Source organism: Haliotis asinina, chromosome 7 (genome assembly GCF_037392515.1).
Source record: "Haliotis asinina isolate JCU_RB_2024 chromosome 7, JCU_Hal_asi_v2, whole genome shotgun sequence".
Lineage (NCBI taxonomy): Eukaryota > Metazoa > Mollusca > Gastropoda > Lepetellida > Haliotidae > Haliotis > Haliotis asinina.
Window position 1 is genome coordinate 16,007,028 of NC_090286.1, and position 20,715 is coordinate 16,027,742.

At 38.9% G+C, this 20,715-nt stretch overlaps 1 protein-coding gene across 1 annotated transcript in view; it reads left to right on the top strand.

Moving 5' to 3' along the window:
• Nucleotides 1-20,715, top strand: part of LOC137291840 (SCY1-like protein 2) — a 238,794-nt gene that overhangs the window by 169,590 nt on the left and 48,489 nt on the right. Inside the window, exon 16 of the mRNA XM_067823384.1 lies at nucleotides 13,032-13,193. Within this exon, the coding sequence (XP_067679485.1) occupies nucleotides 13,032-13,193 (162 nt within the window). The remainder of the gene's footprint in view (nucleotides 1-13,031; nucleotides 13,194-20,715) is intronic.

Sequence of the window (20,715 nt, forward strand, 5' to 3'; positions counted from 1 at the left end):
GCCAGCCTCAACCCCATAGAGTATGTGTGGGATGTGTTAGGCAGATGGCTCCGTCAAGTAAGGAACCCTCCATAGAACTTGCAGGAGCTTGGTGCCATATGGTGGCACATTCCCCAAGCTGTGTTCAGACGCATCATCCAATCCATGAGGAGACGTTGTATCACAGTTGTGAATGCCCATGGAGGACACACCCAATATTGACATGATTTCATTAAGGTGTGACTCACAGTTTCTGATCATGGACATTGTAGTCGCATTTCCGGTGGAACCGATTCCATGACAAACATGATCTGTATGCTATAGCATCTTTAATAACAAGATAATTGAATACAATCATTATTTCAAACCCATTTTCCAAAATGTTCAAATTATTGACTTTGAAACAAGTGTAAAGTTTTTATTTTTGCTGAGTTTAGTTTTCAGCAAAACTTGGCAGATATGTGAGGCAGACCACAAAGTGGTGCTTGTTGCTATTTACAAGGTTTGGGCATTTCTATTTTTCCCAGTTCCCATGGATGAATTCAGTCTCAAAATGGAGAGAGGGGCTTCTTTTCTGGGGCACAACTTGAAAACCATTTCATATCTTTCAACAGATCTTGGCAGATACATGAGACAGATCTTGAAGTGGTGCCTTATGCTGTTTACGGGTATATGGCATTAATATTTTTCATGATTTCAATGGAAATGATTCAAACTTACTCTAAAAAAACAATAAGTAACTGTCAGATGATTTGTCCTTTCAAATATGTGGGGCCGGGGGGATATGTCATCTTCTGATGACTCTTGTTTCATTAGTGTTAGGTTGGGTTGGGTTGGGGGAAAGTAGTATTGGGAAACGAACCAGGATTTACAACATAGCTTTGGGGTAATGTTTGTGTTGGAATAGGGTTGGTTTAGGGGTGGTTTATATAATAGAAATTAACAGGACCTGTAATTGAACGGTTAATGCAATAGTGTGCTATTTGTTTGTTGTTAAGTTCCTGTTTGTATTTTTCTACTTATTCTTTTTTGTAATAAATTATTGACAGTTGTTGGCTTGTTTTCTGATATTTTCCCTACTTGCCTAGTTAACGACCTGGTCACTGAATTTGAAAGTAATGAGCGCATCAGCCTGAAACACCAAATTTTTAAAAATACACAATGCAAAGTCCAACGAAGGTTGATTAACATTTTGTTAATACATTATTATTTTTGAACTCAGCTGCCACTGGGTGAAGGTAACGCACATCATAACCATGCCTATTACACATGTAAGACAATGTTGATACAGAAATTTCCAAGAATACCAATACAATTTTCCTTCATGGCTTAGGAAAATTATTGCCCTTTCTTATCAAGGGTTCCATCAGGAATCAGTTTCTAAGAAATTTTCTCTTCATGAAGTAAGGGCTCTAGTATCATCAGTAGCTGCTTGGGGTTCACAATCTGTTCAGAGTGTTGTCTCTACAGTCTGTTTGGGTCAGAAACAGACTGATGAATTGCAAATTTTATCATTGTGCGAAATGAAATTGCCACATAAATATAAATGGTACACGTTTATCATTTACTAATACCCAAAAGCATTCTTATGTTTGAACATTTTCCAGACTCCACCACGAAAGTTGTTATCTGTTATGGCGGGTTGAAACCGCAGAAACAGAACAGCCACTATCTAGTCATGCACGGGATACACATGCCTGATGAAAAACGAAGTTGGATGCTGTGTGTGAAACAGTTGATTAAAGTGTATTTTTCTGTGCTGAAGCAGAAAAGGGCAAACCATTTTGTGCCATGCATAAATTCTGTAAGCGGGCATCAAATGCTTTAGGAGTATCAGCAAGGGATGTTCTGCAGGAACAAATGTTTGTGAGGGTGATGTGAAGCAAGTCATGTCAAAATCACACAAACCATTTGGAGAATCTACCCTATACCTAACAACCTAAGCTGACCCCAAATCCAACCGCAAATCCAACCAAGACATGCCTCTGATTTCAAAGCCTATGCCCAAACAAAAGAAATATATTACTTTCCTGACGTAAACGAAAAGCCTATCTGCTTGGTCTGGATTACCAGGACTCGAGCAACTGAAATAAATGTCCTCACCTCTGGTGAACCAGTGGACTAAAGACAAGGAATACTATGAAGCTACTCCTTTTATAGGGGTAGAGACAGGCAGTGCATGGGCTGCACATGCCAGGCAGACCACACTAACCTGCTGTGTGTGTTATGGCTGTGCATATTACAGTAACCCAATCCTAAATATCTTAAACTACCACCTCTGGCCTATGGGACTTATGTTCGCCCCTGACCTTCCTGCCTTTCCTCTAGAAGAAGGGATATCTTGTGGGGGGAAATTGTGAGGCTGTTCAAACAAACAATGGGTGATGTAATGTCAAAGGAGGTAACTGTAGGTTAGGTTACGTTAGGATTACACCACAAGGGATAGCTATGCCTTAGTGCTAAACTTGTCATTTCATTTTCTGTATGTGTATGTGGAAACCACAGATTAAGTCAACCATTATCCAGAGGTAAGTTTATATTTGTCCCAAAAAAGAAATGCATAACCAAAATGTCTGTTTACCTTGTTTTATATAATCTGATTACACAATAAATAAAGAATGTACAACAACCAAATTTTACACAGCGTATGGCACATGTTCCCTCCACTACATACAATCATTTACTGCTCTTGGGAACATCTGTGTCTGTGACCTGTGTACCTGGTGTGACCACCATGAGCATCTGTCACTCCTCTGCTCTGCTTGGTCATGGACTGAATGTGTTGAATCTGGCATTGTGGAATCCTTCTCCATTCATCCTGAAATGCATTGCTCAGCTGTTGTAGCATCTGTGGTTGAGGCTGTCTAGCAGATCACACCAATGTTCAGTGGGGTTGAGATCTGGTGCTCTGGATGGCCATGGCAGCACATTCACATTGTTGTTGGCAAGATAGTCCATGGTGCAGTATGGGCTCTGGTGTTGTCATGCTGGAAAATCTCTCTTCTGACCTCAATGGCAGGAATAAGGTGACACTGGAGGATTTAATCACGGTAGCATACAGCGGTTAAATTTCCTTGTACATGCACCAGGTCTGTTCTACCATTCCTAGGAAATTCCGCGACTCATTACCAGATCCTCCTCCATAGCACTCGTGTTCACGGTAGAATGTCTTGCACCATCGCAAACACACATGGCGATGATGATGTTGCAGAACAGGTACTGTATATGAGCGCATCGGTCCTATCCCATGCTGTCATAGGTGATTTCTAATTGCACTGATACTGTCCGAAGTCTAGTAACATTTTTGGCTGTGTATGTTGCACTGATTGTCTGGTTGCACAGATGCAACACCAGGATGAAGCGGTCCTGTGCCGGAGTTTTGACCCTTGGTCGATCTCTTGTAGAGTTGTGGAGTCTGTAGCGCTGCTACATACAGGAGATTGCTCTATGCCTCACCATGAAGTGCCTGGCAACTGATGACTTTCTCCAGCTTCCAGACGTCCAATGGCTGTGTTTCTACACTCTTCATTCAGTCTTGGCATCTTAAGGGTTGGAAATACAGAACAGCTTAGAGTGATTCCGAACGGGACTGTCACATTTTTATACCCATCAGTATGAAACTTTAGTACCCATGTTTGCAAGTGCAATATGCTTACAGCTTTTTCTACGTGCAATTTCTCCAAGTTTTAATCAAGGTGCTGTATTTTGGCGACGGTTCCCAAAATGTTGCATTCATGAAATAGTGTTTAGGCTGTATTCACATTTAGCAATGACATTTATATTGATTTCAAGCATTTTTTATTAAAACATTCTACTTTGAAAAACAGATTTTAGGTATGCATTTCTTTTTTCACCAGGTATTTGGGGAAGCCTATGAAGGCAAATAGTCTTGACCAGTATATGATGACCTTGATGAATATTTGAGTGTAGTGTCAGTACACAAGCCTGTGCATGTAAAAGAACCCACGAATCCCTTGATGACGAGATGATGGCCATATGAATATGTGCAAACACCAACTTGTGCAAATGCCAAGTACAGCAACATGCAGTAAACTTGGACAAAGTACAGTGACTATGTGTATCAGTCCATCCCAGCTGTGAATTGGGTATTTCGTACCTCACAAGGATGAGAAAGCCACAATAAACGTGGTGTGCCGATTGGCAGCAAGAGTTGTATACTCCCAAGGCAGTTGAGATTGATAATACCATGTGACGTTGATAATGACATCCAATGATCAAGGGAAACAAATACCAGTGCCTTGAGCAAGCACTAGTTGCACAGAGAAAGGGCACTGTATAAATATCCTATAATAGATAAAGTGGAAACCAACCACACTCACCATATACTATCAGGAGAGGTGTACTTATTTTCACACCTGTAACTTTTTAAGGCATATATATGATTTTTTTCTATCACATCGAATTCTTGTAAACCCCACACTTCTGAACCATATTATAAAACTAGGAGTATTTTAGCCTCAAATATTTTGAAAAGGGATTGGTATGAAATGTTTTGCATGGATTTCTGCCTGAATTTCTTCCATAGCAGATCCCTACCTAGATATTTCTGAAAAACTGTAATTGCTAACATTTCTCCTCACTACATGATAGCTCCCCTCCCTCTTAAATATAAGAACTTTTGTTTTATATCTGTTAATTGTTATTTTTCAAGTTTTGTTTGTGGATAAAAACAGAATAATATCATCTGCAAACAGTAAGAATAGCTGGGTTACATCCAGATGGAGCTTGACACAATGATTGCCATTACTTTGAGTTGCTAATTCATTTATGAAAAAGGTGAATAACTAACTGGCTGATAAAAGTTTTTGAACTTTCATTATTGTTATGTACACACACCTTTACATTCTCATAAATGCTACATGAAATATTCACTTAAATAATTAGACCATGATTTGTTAAAAGATTCCACAGCTTATGCCCCTGCAAAGAGTTGAATGCGTTGGCAAAGTCAAGAGTACGTAAAATTTCCCTCCTTTGACACTTAAGTATTTCTTGACTATAGCTTGGAAGATAAAAAACATCATTTGTCCCAGCAGTCAGAAAATTAGGCCCGTTTACGGCATTCTGGAACTGGACCTGTACTATTGTGCACACTGGCGTTGAACTGACCCAGTACAGGATAAATAGGACTAGGGGGATACCTTAGACGACTATCTTGTCATTGAGACCTTGCGGGGCGAACATGTGGAGTTTAAATATCCACCTCAGTTCGAGTGATCTCCTCTTTTGGGTGGTGCTAACAAGCTCAGGGTTGTCTCTGAGTTGTGCAGTGATCTCATAGGTGAGATCTGATTTGCCATGTTTTTCTGAGTTGAAATGGATTGAAACAGGTTTATCTCTGTTGTGTGTGATGTCAGCGTAGTGTTCATTCAGGCTCGTTTTGAAACATCTTTTGGTTTCTCCTACATATTGGTTTTTGCATCTTTTGCAGGTAAGCAGATAGACCACATTTTTGTTGGTGCATCTATACTGTCGTTTACGGTATTTGACACCAGACACTCTGCTGTGGAAAGTGTCTGAATGATTGATTATGATGCAGATTTTGCAGTTGTGTTTGTTGCATGGAGCGTCAAGGAATGTGATTACCTGGCCACTGATTTGTGGCATGTTTTGGGGGTATTCTAGTGAGGCTCATACTAGATAATCCTTCAGGGTTTTATTCCTCCTGTAGGCCGTAATGTGGGGTAAGTTTAACACTTTTTGGCATATTTCTGATCCAGATAGCAGATGTCATCGCTTCCAGATAATGGCATAGAGCTCCATGTTCATTGGATTGAAATCGCAAACAAAGACCATGGATTTTTGTTTGGTCTTAGACGGTATTGTAGGGGTTGTCAGGAAGGTCTTCCTGTCCTTGCCGTTAGCCCTATGTTTGTTCTGTTGTATCAGTCTCTTGGGGTATCCTCGTTTGAGGTAGAAGTTTATGAGGTTGAGACTGTGTTTTTCATACTCCTCAATAGAGGAGCAGATGCATTTAAGTCTAAGGAACTGACTGTATGGGCCCTTAGTTTTGACATGTCTGGGGTGACATGACGTATACAACAGGTAAGAGTATGTGTCGGTTGGCTTGCAATATAGAGAAAAGCATAACTTGTTGTTCTCTTTGTCTAGACTTACCCATGTGTCTAGAAAAGCTACCTTGTTGGTTGAAAATTCAGCTGTGAATTTTATATTGGGATGAGCTTCATTGAGGTATTTTATGAAGGCTTCTAGGCTGGACTGGCCTAGTGTCCATATGGGGAAAATATCGTCAATAAACCGTGTGTAGATGTGCGGTTGGTGAGCATGTAGTGGGAGGAGTTTAGTTTCTAATTCTCCCATAAATGTTGGCATATGATGGTGCTAATTTGGTACTCATAGCCGTGCCTCCTACCTGTAGGTAGTGTTTACCGTTGAAAATGAAGTTGTTTTTGTGGAGTACAGATTTGAGAAGACCCAGAATGCCAGTGGCACTGATTTGCCAGTCAGGCTTATATCTGTGAATTGCTTTAGCGACGGCTAACAGTCCCTCTTGGTTGGGGATTTTGGTGTACAGTGATGTAACGTCTAGTGTGACTAAGAGGATGTGTTGGTGAGCCGGAATATGAAGTGACTGCAATCTTTGTATGAAGTGTGTTGTATGTAGCTGGGGTATTGTGGGACAAACTGTTTTATGTGTTCGTCCACAAAGCTACTGATTTTTTCAGTGGGGGTATTATTCCCACTTATGATGAGGCGGCCCGGAATTTTGCCCTGTGTGAGGCATTTGTGGATTTTAGGGAGTGTGTAAAATCTCCCTGCTTTACAGTCATTTGGTACGAGGCCTAGGAACACTTTTTGTGATATTTCCTCTTTGTCATAGAGATTGGTTATGTCTCTAGTGATTTGGGCAGAGAACGTTTCCGTGGGGTCGCCCTCTTGTTTGCAATAAGATCTGTCATCCGAGAGTTGCCGTAATGATTCATTTATGTAGTCCGTGGTGTTGTGGATTACTACAGCGGAACCTTTATCTGCCTTTTTAATGACAATTTCATTATTCTTTTTGAGAGCAGAGAGTACGGTCATTTCATCACAAATGAGGTTATGATGTTTGAATTTAGTGTCTTTCAGTTTGAAGAAATCATTGGTGACTGCTTTGAAGAATGATTCCAGACTGTGATCATTACTGTATGGCGGGTTACAGTTGCTTTTGGGTGCAAACTTTCTATCAAGAGGTGAGGCGTTGTTCGTCTCGCCTACATCACAGCTGAGGTGGATATTTAGACTCCACATGTTCGCCCCCTAGGTATCCCCCTAGTCCTATTTATCAATGTATCCGCTCTGATACCTAAGCCACTATTTAGTAGACACATACGACACCCACAATCATTATGACGCGGCCCCTCTATGATGCAACCCCATGACGTCATCCGCCAATTCTAACGTTTCCACCAACAGTCGGAAGCAATTTCATGATGTCTACATTCACCTGTCATCTGTGTCAAAGAACATTCTCCAGAAAATACAGCCTGACACGGCACCTTAAAACCAAACATGGAAATAGCTAACATGAATGCCTCATTTGTAGCAAAGTGTACAATAGAAGAGATCACTAGCTAAAACACTTTCGCCAAAACCACGAGAAATACACATCTCAGAATCCCAGGAACTTCGTGGATCAGATCAAGGTCGCAACCACTGTGATGCCCAATCAACATAACAGCGGAGTTACCCTAGTGGAAGGGGCCCCGGCCACTGCGCAGCCAGCTGCCTACAGCAGTGGACCCACCATAGCGGAATTTAATGTGATCCACTTTATACCTGACCATCACTGACAACATGGTCCATTTGACACCATTTACTGCGGGCCCATACCCATACCACCCTTCACTAACTGGGATGATCCCAAGATCATTATGGACAATCTCATAACAGAGCCATGGCCAATATACTGACCACAGTGCCAGGAGGATCTGTGGAGTCGCCAACATGGGAAAGATGCCAATATACAACCCATCTAGGGAGTACCTACCACTGGCCTCAAGTGCCAAAACCTACATCCAAGCCGCTAACATAACAACACAAGCTGGCAAAATAAACTGTGGTAATGGTAACAATGATTACCAATTATATTAAGCTGTCCACGATGCCCAGACCAGACATTTCTAGTCCGCAGTATGTATACTGCTCCTGACTTATATAAACATAAGCCATCATACATGATTAAACTCTGTCAGTTTTAACTCCATTTGTGTGATTCTGGCACCTCCTTATACCTTAAGGAGTGGCCTCCGAGCCTATCAAACCAATAGGCAACCATTCTTGTTTCTTTTCCACAAAAAAATAAACAATTTATCACTGTAATACTTTATTACAATACCATAATAACAATTCATACAACACACATCCATTATCGATGTACATATCAGCCAGTCTTTATAACAATATACACGTGCCTAGTATCATCAAGCATACTCACATATGCCTATAAACTCATAGTCAAGCCCCAACCCGCTTTCCAGAGCCTCTGCTAACCATACTGGAGCAACCCCGCCGGCAAAAATACAGGCCATAAGGACCTAACGGCTACCAAACCCAACTTGGAGCCGGCCTTGCCAGCGGCACCGGCACAACCCTGCCGGCGGTTGAACCACTGCCAAACACACACAATGGTTATTGACGTCATAACGTCAATCATGAACACTTGCTCACTGTGACATCACACAATAACCCATGCGCACACAGAGTATATAAAGAGCTGCACAGCTAATGCAGAATGGTCTGATGAGTTCACTTAGAACAAAACCGGTCACCACCCTGCTACTACTAAGTGCCTATCCCACTCCGACGGGGCCCACCGTCAGTTTCACTGGACCAGTACAGGCAAAGAAGTATGGCCCAGTACACAGACATAACGGTTGCATACTGGCACATTACAGTTGGCCAGCATTGGCCTGGTCAAGTTTAATACAGTTTCTACTATTTAAGACGAACTGATACCAAAAGTAAACTCTGAAAAGCAAATAAAAAACAAAAAAAAACAAAAACAAGAAAGCGCAAGCTTTTCATATCCGTATGAGTTTAATTACAAGATGAAAACATGATGCATTATTCTTTCATTGTCCTGGATGAATTTCTTTTGACAGTTGTCCAGTATGACATGGTTATCAAACAATGCTATAAGCTGGGCTATTTACTGATTATGTGCTCTTGAATGAGGCATGTGAGCAGGGTTTCATGATCTAAGAACATGACACATACTGAATGTTTCAAATGCTGTTGTCTCATGAAATTCATGTTGCATGTTATTGTTCAAAATTTAGTTCAACACATAACCTTAGTTGAAAATGTAGGTTTTATAAGTGCTTCTCAACAAATGTCATTACTTTTTAGTGCCACATTAAGTAAATTTATATTCAGAAATGTGGAAAATGTTGCACTCTACCATTTGGCCATCTCTCTTAATCAGAGAACTTGGTCCTGAGATAATCTCTCTTCCCCAAGTGCATTGTCTCTACTGTAATGGAACTGTTTTGGAGTGCAATATTTACAGTAACCGCCTATACATAGCCCAATACAATTTTGCCTGTAACGGGCCACTGACAGAAAGCAATCATTGGTCCAGTACTGGTTCTATACTGTTGTACATTATGCCAGTATGAACAGTACAGACCAGAATGATGCCAGTGCAGGCCCTATGGATACCAGTGACACGAAGATAGTTCTGAATGATTTGTGTGCTGATGTTCATGTGTGTTGCCTGTTGAAGATGTCACTGTAGAGCATGATGCACCTCTCACACAGAGCTGTCAAAATGACATAGTGGTATTCAGCCCTTGTGGATCATGGATCACCTGGGTGTGGTCGATCCTGGACTCTTCCAGTTGCCAGAAGTCATTCCCATAGATGATGAATTACAGATGGGGACCTGTGCGGGCATCTTCCAATTTGTCTGAAGCTAACTCCATCTTGATGCCACCCAATAGCTCTTCCACAATCTTCAGTACTGAGGTCGACGCATCATACCGAAAGGGAATGCAGACCAAATGTCTGTAATGTCAGTCTTAAACCCAAGTTCCAGAAATGCACATGCATGCACTTTTTGCCATTGCAGAGACATTCTATTGACAGTTCACCTGTTTGCATTTGAGAACATTCTCATTTCTTTTTCTCCACTTTGACCGGTGGCAAATTGAAACCAATATCCGATCATAAAGGGTTTTACCTGCATGTATACCTTATATCTACATTGTTCCTTCATGAGTACATGTTATATGCAATCTGAGGTCTACCAATATAGGTCATTCCCATTCTTGTTTGAAGGATTATATGTCATGCTCAACAAAGTCAGATTTGGTCCCATTTCTGGTATCAAAGTCACTACCACATGATAAGAGCGCAGTTGAAAGTGGTGCCAATTTATCTACATCTTTGTCAGTAATTTAAAAATCCCCTTCAGATCATTACTCCTGTAAAATCAAATGATTTTATATAATTGACAAAGTCTGTTTCACTTAATTTATTGAATATGCCTGAAATATTCCAGGAAAGAAATTTCACAACACTGTCATTATCTTCAGGAATGTTGTCAGCTGAGTCTGTGAAATCCTGATTAAACATCCTAAAATCACTAGGATTACTGTCCTTCCCTTGGCCCTGGCCATATACCTAGTATGACTGTCCCCAGGTGGAAGGGTGGGAAAGGGATCTGAGCTGTCTGATGGGTGCCTGATCGTGCAGAGTAGAAAAACTGCCAGACTTTTTGATTTGCCGGTTTAAATACAGTAACCAGCATACCACTGACACTCAACACAGTGTTCCACAATGAATAGCACTGTCTTGTTTTGGTATTCTACATTATTCATTGGCCATAATAGATGTACACACCTGTGTTTATTTTGAAAGAAGAGGATCTCCCCACCTGAGGCTGTTGGTGGCTATATTTCCGATGGGTGGTTAAGGTAACTTAAAATAATTGCCTAACGAGAGGGAATAAAGTTCCACATCTTTTACAGTATATTTATATAGGCCACAATTTTAATTTTAAAATATTTGTTGATTGTTCTTGTTGGCTAACCCTGCAAACAGTCAGAGGCAGCTAAAAGGATGATGGGATAGGCATACTGGTTAGGGATACTATGCAGAGGGCAAAGGCACTGTAAGTCCCTATGGTCCCTAGTATGGTGGTCTAACTTGGTTTGCTGGTGATGTATTGCACAATCTATATTGTCTTGTTATCACAATATCCTATTATGAAAATATATTAATGATAAATATAAACCTGTGATATGTCTGGTTATGTTACTGTCCTTTGTAGACAGTTGGCAATGTAGTATTAATGTGTTTCTTAAGCCTAACCTTTTATGGTCCCAGTATGACTGAAACACTTCCAGTGTGACATAAGATCATCAGTCTATCATTCTCATGCTCATTCACTCATAGAAATTGACCTTGTAAAGATGTTGATGGCTCTTTCACCTACTACACAGCGTTTGTTGTGCAAGGAATGCCTCCTGAAGTGAGGCAGGTCTCAGATGTTAACTGATTCTTTCTGACAAACCAGAGGATCCAACTTCATAACTTGGCCTACCTAGTTCAATGTGAAATGTTGTTCCTTAGAGATATGAGGGGTATCCTAAATGTTTCTGGCCTCACCTTGAATGGGTCGCACAAACTCAACAAAATTTGACATGTTTCTATAACAGTATCTTAGCATCTGCTTGACATGCAAAATAATAAAAATTCCACATGCCATAATTTGCTTTATATATAGCTATCTCAAAATGGAGAAAATTGAATGCAGGACTATGAAGTATATGCCATATAATATGGTCAAACAGAGGTGTGCTGAATTTACAAAGGGCAGATGCAGCAACAAAGAAGAACCATTTTCAATATTCTGGCATACTGTCTTTCAGAAATCACAAAAGTTTCAATAACCATGCACAGACCAACAGAAGTAGCATTTCTGACTGTCCTCATTGATTATGAGATGTTGAATTTGACATATAGGTATTGCAGTCCATCCTTGATGGAGGGCTTGTTCCAGTTCATAAGAACTTTGTACTGGATGTCCTCCCTGACATATTCTGTGATCAATAATGTCCCAAACATGCTGTATGCTACTGCGATCTGGACTCCTGGCATGCCATCTCCTCAGTTGACATTTTGTTGTTATGCAGTGCTTATGTCATTAAAATTCTTATATCAGTGACAGTCTTGACCTACTTTTAGTCAGTGTCATATAAAGTGATTTATAGGTAGGTATCCATTTAGATTGGTTTTTAAACACTTGTGACTAATAGTAGAGATTAATTAATTCTCTGAATATCTAAACACTGATCATAATCAGAGAGTGCAAAATAACATAGCTGTTGAATTATATTGGTTTGGATATTCTTTAAGTTGTGGTATGTTCTGTTCTTTCTGTGTGCAGTTATACCTGTTGAGGGGTACCATCTGTGGTATATCTGTTCTGTTCTTTCTGTGTGCAGTTATACCTGTTGAAGGGTACCATCTGTGGTATCTCTGTTCTGTTCTTTCTGTGTGCAGTTATACCTGTTGAGGGGTACCACCTGTGGTACCTCTGTGTTCTGTTCTTTCCAGGTGTAGCTATACCTGTTGAGGTGTACCATCTGTGGTATTTCTGTATTCTGTTCTTCCCATGTGTAGCTATACCTGTTGAGGGTACCAATTGTGGTAAATTTCTGAATCAGGGTTGTTATGAATCTGAATGTAGATAAGGACTTTGTTATATGGTACAATGCATGGAACTTTGTTTCAAAGTTGTGATGCACTTGTGAGATGTTTTCTCAAACCAGATGGGATATCATGAAAATGGATCTACACAATGAATTGTAAGCTAGAGGGATGATACTAAATTGTACTGCATTAGACAAAATTATGAATTAAAGATGAATATAGGTAGATGTTGGTATGGTGAGCTGTCACATAACATTGTAAATAAAAAAATAGTTCATGGTGCATGTTTAGGGATCACTCAGATAATTGTGGAGATACTTCTGTTTTTCATGAAATACAAACTCCTTTCTTATTTTATTATTTTTTTTCAGGATGAAAAGACCTCATGCACTTTAGACAAGCCTCTTGACATCCAGCGCCGGCATAGTTTGGTTCCTCCTGGGACTGGGCACCCGTCAATAAGTATCACTTCAGATGACAATAGTCCTGATCGACCTCGCAGACCAAGCACACATAGTCTTGGACCATTCTCCGTAAGTGGATTTGGGGAATATCATTACCGTGGATCTGAGAGGCCACGTCGACCAAGCACTCATAGTGTGGGTATATTACCCATCAGTATGTTTGGTGAAGGGGGTGAGCGCCCTCGACGACCAAGTACTCATAGTCTAGGAGTTTTCTGTTTTGGAGAAGATCGTGACAAGTATGATAGACCCCGCAGACCAAGCACACATAGTCTGGGCCCATTGGTTGTGCCTGTAAGTTATTGTCCGATCATTGAAAGCTGTATCCACCCTTCCATCTTGGCTATTGTGGTGACTAAAAGTCTTTCCTATTATTATGCCCTTCCTCTACCTCATTACTGTTTGACATTGAACATGCTGCATGGACATTGTTGATTGAATGTCATAGAGTTGACAATTTGTTTGAAAAATGATGATAAAATAATGTCATTGACAGAATAAATTCATGGACAGTGAATTGTCTTAACCCTCTAGATGCTGTATAGATGTGTACAGGCTCAAAGGGCCATTGAGCTCCATGAAAGAAATCTTTTGTTAAAATACACAATGTACCTTAATTGAAAACTTTCATGACACTCTGAATGGTTTCTGGATTTGCAAGGAACAAGTTTTCCTGCATGTTCATTGCCTTGAATTGAAGAAATAGAGGAAATATGTTGTTCATTATTGGAAATATCAATTGTAAAGTTGCTAATTGTGCATTTTTAGTGATATTACCTTGAACTATTGCCTTCATTTGACTTTTGCACTTTGGCCATACTGAAAGCAGAAATGGATTACTCCATTTTAATCCAAATTGAAATGAAAGTTGGTGTGCATGTATTTCTTTATGAGTTTGTTTTTCATGTATATATTGTTTTTAACTGTTATTTGTATTTGACCTTGACCTTCGCACTCCAAAATTCTAACGAAAACATTACCTTCTCAGAAACAATTAGACCTTTGAACTTCAAATTCTTGTTCCAATTCATGATGACACCTGAATGTAATTTCTAATATGGTCATCAGAGTAGATGTATAACAAGCCCTATTACAAATGGCCCTCTTGAACCAGTTTTACTTAAAGAGTATTGCAGTGGTCTCTGATTCTCTCTTTAAAACTGCAAGAAATGAGTAACATGAACTACCTTTCACCTTATAATGACATCCTTATTATTAATTTCATTTACTCAACTGTGTATTTTCTTTGGTGCAATATATTTCGAAAGAATATATTGCATTAAAAGGATACATACATGTAAGATACTTGTAAGATTCTCCTGACAGGGCACTAACAACCTGAAACTGTTTTTGTGAAATTGTATCTCATAGATAAGCTGACACCCTCCTACATACTGTTGTATTTTTCTCGAAACACAGTAATATATGGTAATTGAAAACTTAGTGTGTCAAGTTTAACAGATTGGTTTTGCAACTGTATTCTAAAGATCATATTCATCCCTGCAAATTTTGTTGTGGGCATTAAGTTGATTTTTTCAAGTTTGTTATACTTTAGTTGTCCCAAACATTTATTTGAATAGATAAAAATATTGAATAGATAAAGGTGACAACAACAATTTTTAAAGGTCACATTCAAACCAAAAATAATACATGATCAAAGCACAATTATAGTTTGTTCATGATATACAAAATGCATTGGTGATTGTATTATGATAAGGGTCTCGGGTCCAAATGAGCGTACCAGTGAAATCCCTTATCCAACTGGCGTGCTGGTCTGCTTGGGGGAATTAACTCGGCAAAGAGTCTGAAGTCACAAGAAGCTAATTACAATTTTATTAACAAGAAATAGAATAACAACGGTGGCCACAGAGAGTCGGTACAACCCTCTGGGCTGAGGGCTAGGGCTGGTCTGAGTTGGAAGTCTAAACCCTTCTGTGCGACAAATGCAGTTGGAGACTATTTATCTAAACTTGAAATAAAAAGGTTGTGGCTCGTTAAAGGATACAAAATGGGTGTGCCCTATAATAGCCAATGAAATACTGAACATACAGAGTGAGGTGTGACCTATTGGAATAACCAGGCAGAGGGGAGTGGTCTTAATCCTATTAATCCTATCTTAAGTGGCATTAATCCTGCTGGCACATTTACTGTATGCTTTGGCTAGTTCTATCCAAGCCTGTTTTGATGTGTCAGTTACAATAGCTTGGATTACAATAGATGTGCTTCACTGGGCCATGGCTTAATGACCCTAATTAAAAATGTTTTCACACTGTTGTACTAAGGATATGTTTTCTTCAAAGAAGCTCATTAAACTGTCTAGACTCGGCTTTTGTCTTAATGAACGATTTGTCTAACCGTGGCATTTTGAATATCTCAGGCTAAGATTTATGTTCAAACATCTTTAAACAATGCACTTGTAATTTTAAACCATTGTGGAGTTGCAGATCTATGAAATTAGTTTTTGCTTTAAGCTGGTGTCTTCCTCTAAGCTACTACTGATCATGATGAAATTAATATGCTATATGTATATTTTCTTAATATCTGAATCCTAATGTATAATGCTTGTAGTGGTAATAAGTGAATTTTTGTATAAATTATTATTCCATGATAATTGTGAAAAAAACAAATAGACAAAATTATATGCGTATAATCACAAAACAAAAGTGAAATATTTTGTACTTGGTTTTACCTCAATCAAAAAAACAGATTCTCTGCACTTGATATCCTGTATCTGAAATGAGCTTTACTTGATCAGGTAGATCTTGCGGTCTGGAAGATGTTCCAGATGATTGAATGATAACAGAGATTTACCATTCAAATAAGTTTTATCTGATAAAGGTTTACAAGGATTTACATTGAAAATACAGGACATTTATCCATCAAGGAATGGATAATCACTGGTGAAAGATCTCTGTTTATAAAAACTATTCAGGGACCAAATTGTTGGTTTGTCTCAGGGATTCTGACAGCCCCGCCCACGACTAATGAAGTTTTAGTGCTGATGATCCTTAAACTATTCAGATGGAAACTGCAGGAATTTTCATACAACATAAGTCTTGTTAATCAGACATCATGCATTGGACAGCAACTTGTCAGATTAAGGAGGATGTCAGGCTAAATAATTGAGACTAAATTATGTTTAAGTTATGTTTACATATTCAATTTGTTACCAACAAAAGTGTTGGACAAGGTCAATTCAACGGAGGTCAGATTAATGAGACTTGACTGTATTCAGATGCTCCATGGCTATCTAAACAGCATGGCAAAGGACAGTATCTACAGGATAAGGTATAGTTTTCCAGGCCTAGTAGGATGAATACCCCAAGATTAAATTGACAGTAGGACATTGTGTCAGCTACAGGAACTCAAGTTGTCAGTGGAAAAGACAGCCATACCTAGACAAGCTCTTGAACCAGAAAATGTCATTGAGTTGCATCCTTTCAGCCTCATGCAACATCTTCCTCTTTGGTATTCCTGGCCCCGAATTCTCAAAACAAACTTAAGTTAAAAAATTCAGCTGTTTCAAATTGTGAAACTCAGTTTGAGATTGGAGTAAAAACTCCAGGATGATTATCGACCTGAAGTTGCTCAATACTGATCAAATTTTATGGATGACAACTTCTTTTATTTTGTAAGTGTAACATTTCGATAGACATTCTTGAACCGTTGCCATATATACTGAGTGTAACCAAGAAAACAACAAAATTGACATAACTGGCAAGGTAGTAAGCTGATGAAGTCAGTGAGCTGACAAAGAAATGGCTTGGAAGCAGAGATACATACTTGACATATCAGGTTTTAGATGGAGTCCATGAAGAACCTCAGACAATTGCTCTCTGCAGTGGACTGTATGATCGCCATACATATCAGCATGTTGTGATTCATTAAGGCTCTCAGAGATACCAACAGTTTGCTTTCAACAAAATACCCTTTCAGTTAAATATTTGGAATATCAGTTGCATTATGGCTGTTCACAATCATCACAGCTCCGGACCTAGTTTATTTACACCTTCCACATATTAGAATTCATGGGTACCAGGAAAATTATTTCCTGTATCCAAATGCCAACCTTGATGCCTGATAATAAGACTCTCAATATCTGAGAGATGAGAATATGGGGTCTGGAAAAGTTTGTGCTTCAACACAAGAAAGTGCAGAAGTATATCAGATTACTGTGCAGTCATTAAACTTCAGCCAGAAGGTCATACGTTGTGTTCCTAGAAACATTTCTTCTGCATTTAGTGAGTCTGATACCTCAAATGCCAGACTGAGACTGCAAAGTTACATCCAGTCAGGGAGATGACTTGGTCTCAGGATGGATGGGACTTTCAGTGATATGATGATATAGTGATATGTGTGTTTTATTAAATATTAAATACAACTGTAAGAATAAAAAATATTAAATACAACTTTCTCTCAACTGTTGTCACAGCAACCAAACACAGGTCTATTGTCTTATCAGTAAACACTTAGATTTGTGTGATTTATTGTTGTTGTAGTTTGGGATGTACTTTTGACGCAGTGTGCCTACATGAGATTTGATAATTAAGTGTTAGGACAGATTTGACTGAATTCTGGAACATTAACAACAATGATAATCATTATTAGAATACTACCTCTAACGCTTCAGGTAATGGCCCACCCATTTTTCCCAAGATATCCCTATTGTATCCCAGTTGCATAAATTGATGCTCATGCTGTTGATCATTGTCTGATCCAGACTTGATTATTTACAGATTCTTGTATATAGCTGGAATATTGCTGAGTGCTGAGTAAAGCTAAACTCACTTACTCTGGGGAAATAACACCTGTGGAGAAAGTATTCTAAGAATTATCATCATTATTGATAATGTTTCAATTTCTGCTGTAGTTGTAGTAAGTAAATAAATAAATAAATTGAATCTTCAGTTCACATCAATTTCTAGTATACCAGACAAATAAGGCTAATCACCTCCATGACAGCTGAAGAAGATGAGTTTACGTTCAGAGCCTAGATTTTGAGGCTCTCTTAGCGCTAAGATAGTCGTAAACTAATGTTAATGTATGGCATTTACAACAATATTAGCACTAAGACAGCTTCGAAAATTGAGGTCCACGTTAAGATGCTTAGGAGTGTCCTCCCAAACTCCAGAGAGACATAGGTCTTATGTTTTCCTCCAAATTTCTTGGCAGAAGTAAAATAAAGGTTAGATTTCATGAAACTGCTGAACAAAAGAATTTGTATTTTTGCAAATATTTCCATTATGGGGTGACTATTAGGTTCTGAGTGAAGAGCTACATTTTACAGGCATTTTTGCTGAAAAATGCTGAGCAAATCTGAATTTGTTCCTTTTGTTGACATAATCATATTCAAGGCAAGCCGTTAAGATCACAAAATTTGCATAGTAAATGCATAATTACTTCAAAGGTCAGTGAGTGTGACAGGATGCAGTAACCAGGCGTTTTACATGTATGCTGCTTCATGTAGAGTAAAACTGCTTTCATTCATGCACTGGGTTTGATTAATGGTTTTAGCTGGTTTGCTTTCAGTTTCTGCCCTTTTATCATGCACCAGAAGTGTTAGGCAGTTCTTCAAAGTGGGATGAGTGCCTGTCAACAGCTGACTGAAATGCACAAAATCTGAGTTTATTCCTGAGCTTGGTGGCCTCCCTGATGGATGAGATGCTCAGTTCTGCCTGGTGTGGTTAGACCAACTGGTTTCCTGACATGTAACACACAGCTCAAGTAACAAATCTTGTCTCTGTCGCTTTAGGCTGGCAACAGGTTCCATAGTTTGCTTGTGAATGAGTGAGTGAGTTAACGTCACATTGGCAGTATCTCAGCCATATCGTGACAAAAAATGCTATAAAAAATAAAACCACTTTGAAGGGTAAAACCTGTCAATGATGGACAGTGAAAATACTAGAGCATCACAGAGAGGAATATAAAACTAACACGTAAAACTAAAATATTTTAATTAAAGAAGGCAGTACAATATTAAACATGGACTTCAGATCACCAACAACCTGTTCGCTTGTGAACAGAAACAAACTTATATCAGCTATGTACTGCCACTGAAGGCTCCCATCTGGTACAAACACACATTGCATCGTTTGAATATAAAAAGGTACAACCAGTGCATCAACTAAGAAAATCCTCTGGCACAAAGATTTCTACATGCAAATATTTGATAGCAAAGACTTTCAGTATAGCGTTGATCTTCAGACAGAATGAATATGGTATACAGTAAATGGCTTGTATGCACTTATTTAATACTTTCACGTTCAATTTCATATTATCTATTTCACACATTATCAGATGGCGTTCCCTCCTGTTCCCATGATTCCGTGAACCGTTATGTGGATGATGGTGTAGTTAAAACCATTGACCAAGTCCAGTGGATGAATGAAAGCAATTTAGTTTTATGTGTATGTGAAGCAGTATAAACCCTTTGTGTAGCATACATGTAAAATGCCTAGCTATCACATCCTGTCACACTCATTGACCTTTGAAATAATTATTCACTTATTATGGCAATTTTGTGATCTGAACAGTTTGCCATGAATATGATTATGTCAACAAAAGGAACAAGTTCAGCTTTACTTTGCATTTTGAGCAAGAATGCCTGTAAAACATAGCTCTTCATGCAAAATCTAAAACTTGCTGCATAATGTAGATATTTGTGAAAATAGGCTTTTTTTAATTCAACACTTCCTTGAAATCTAACATTTTGAAATCCCAGGATAACATTATTATTTTGTATATTGTAAAATGAGTTGATTGTATGGATAGAGAATGATAAATACAACACTATGTTAAAAAAAATTGAATTGTGAACTCAATGACCTTTGACCTCAATTAGTGGCCTAATTAGGTATTTGTGAGCTTAGCAAACAACAGATTCGTATTCAGCATGAAAAGCTATCCAAGAACATATGGGGTTTCCTTGTGTTTACTCAAAATACCTCATGCATCCTTAAAATGCATATTTCTGAGAAATTTGACTAGACTAGGGAATAGTTTAGTGTCTGTTGGACGTTGATCAACAGGGAGAAGAGTTTGGAGTTGGTGGTGCTCTGGTGGTTGTAAAGGAGACAATAGAGGAGTGAATACAGGGTTGATTCCTTCATGGTATGTGTGATGTACACCTGGTTCCACTTTGGAGGCCATGATGCAAATATGCCATCCATGCAGATCTGTTGGCAGACTGAAGTGTCTGTAGGGCTTCATCTGTGCAGAAGGCCAGTAGTTTGTTACCATCCCCATTGTCCAACAGCAGGAAAACTTCTTTCACTGTATGTAGTTGTCCACTGGTCTTGAGGGTCCACTTCAGCCCACGGAAGGATGTTAACTCTCCTGTTGATGGAAGGTATGGAACCATTTCATCCTCTTGTTGATTGACAACATCATTGTAAACCTGATGACAAAGGAGCAGACAAAACATTGGTTATAGATAAATCACATGAGGTGAAATAGTATATAAACTACAAGGACAAGGTCAAAATGTTTTCCAAAAGTAAAAATGCAAAGAATAGGTCATTGTGTTGTAGCGAAGATTCTATCATTATACTAGAATTTATAATTGACAAACTTGTTTATCTTCTCTGGTCCT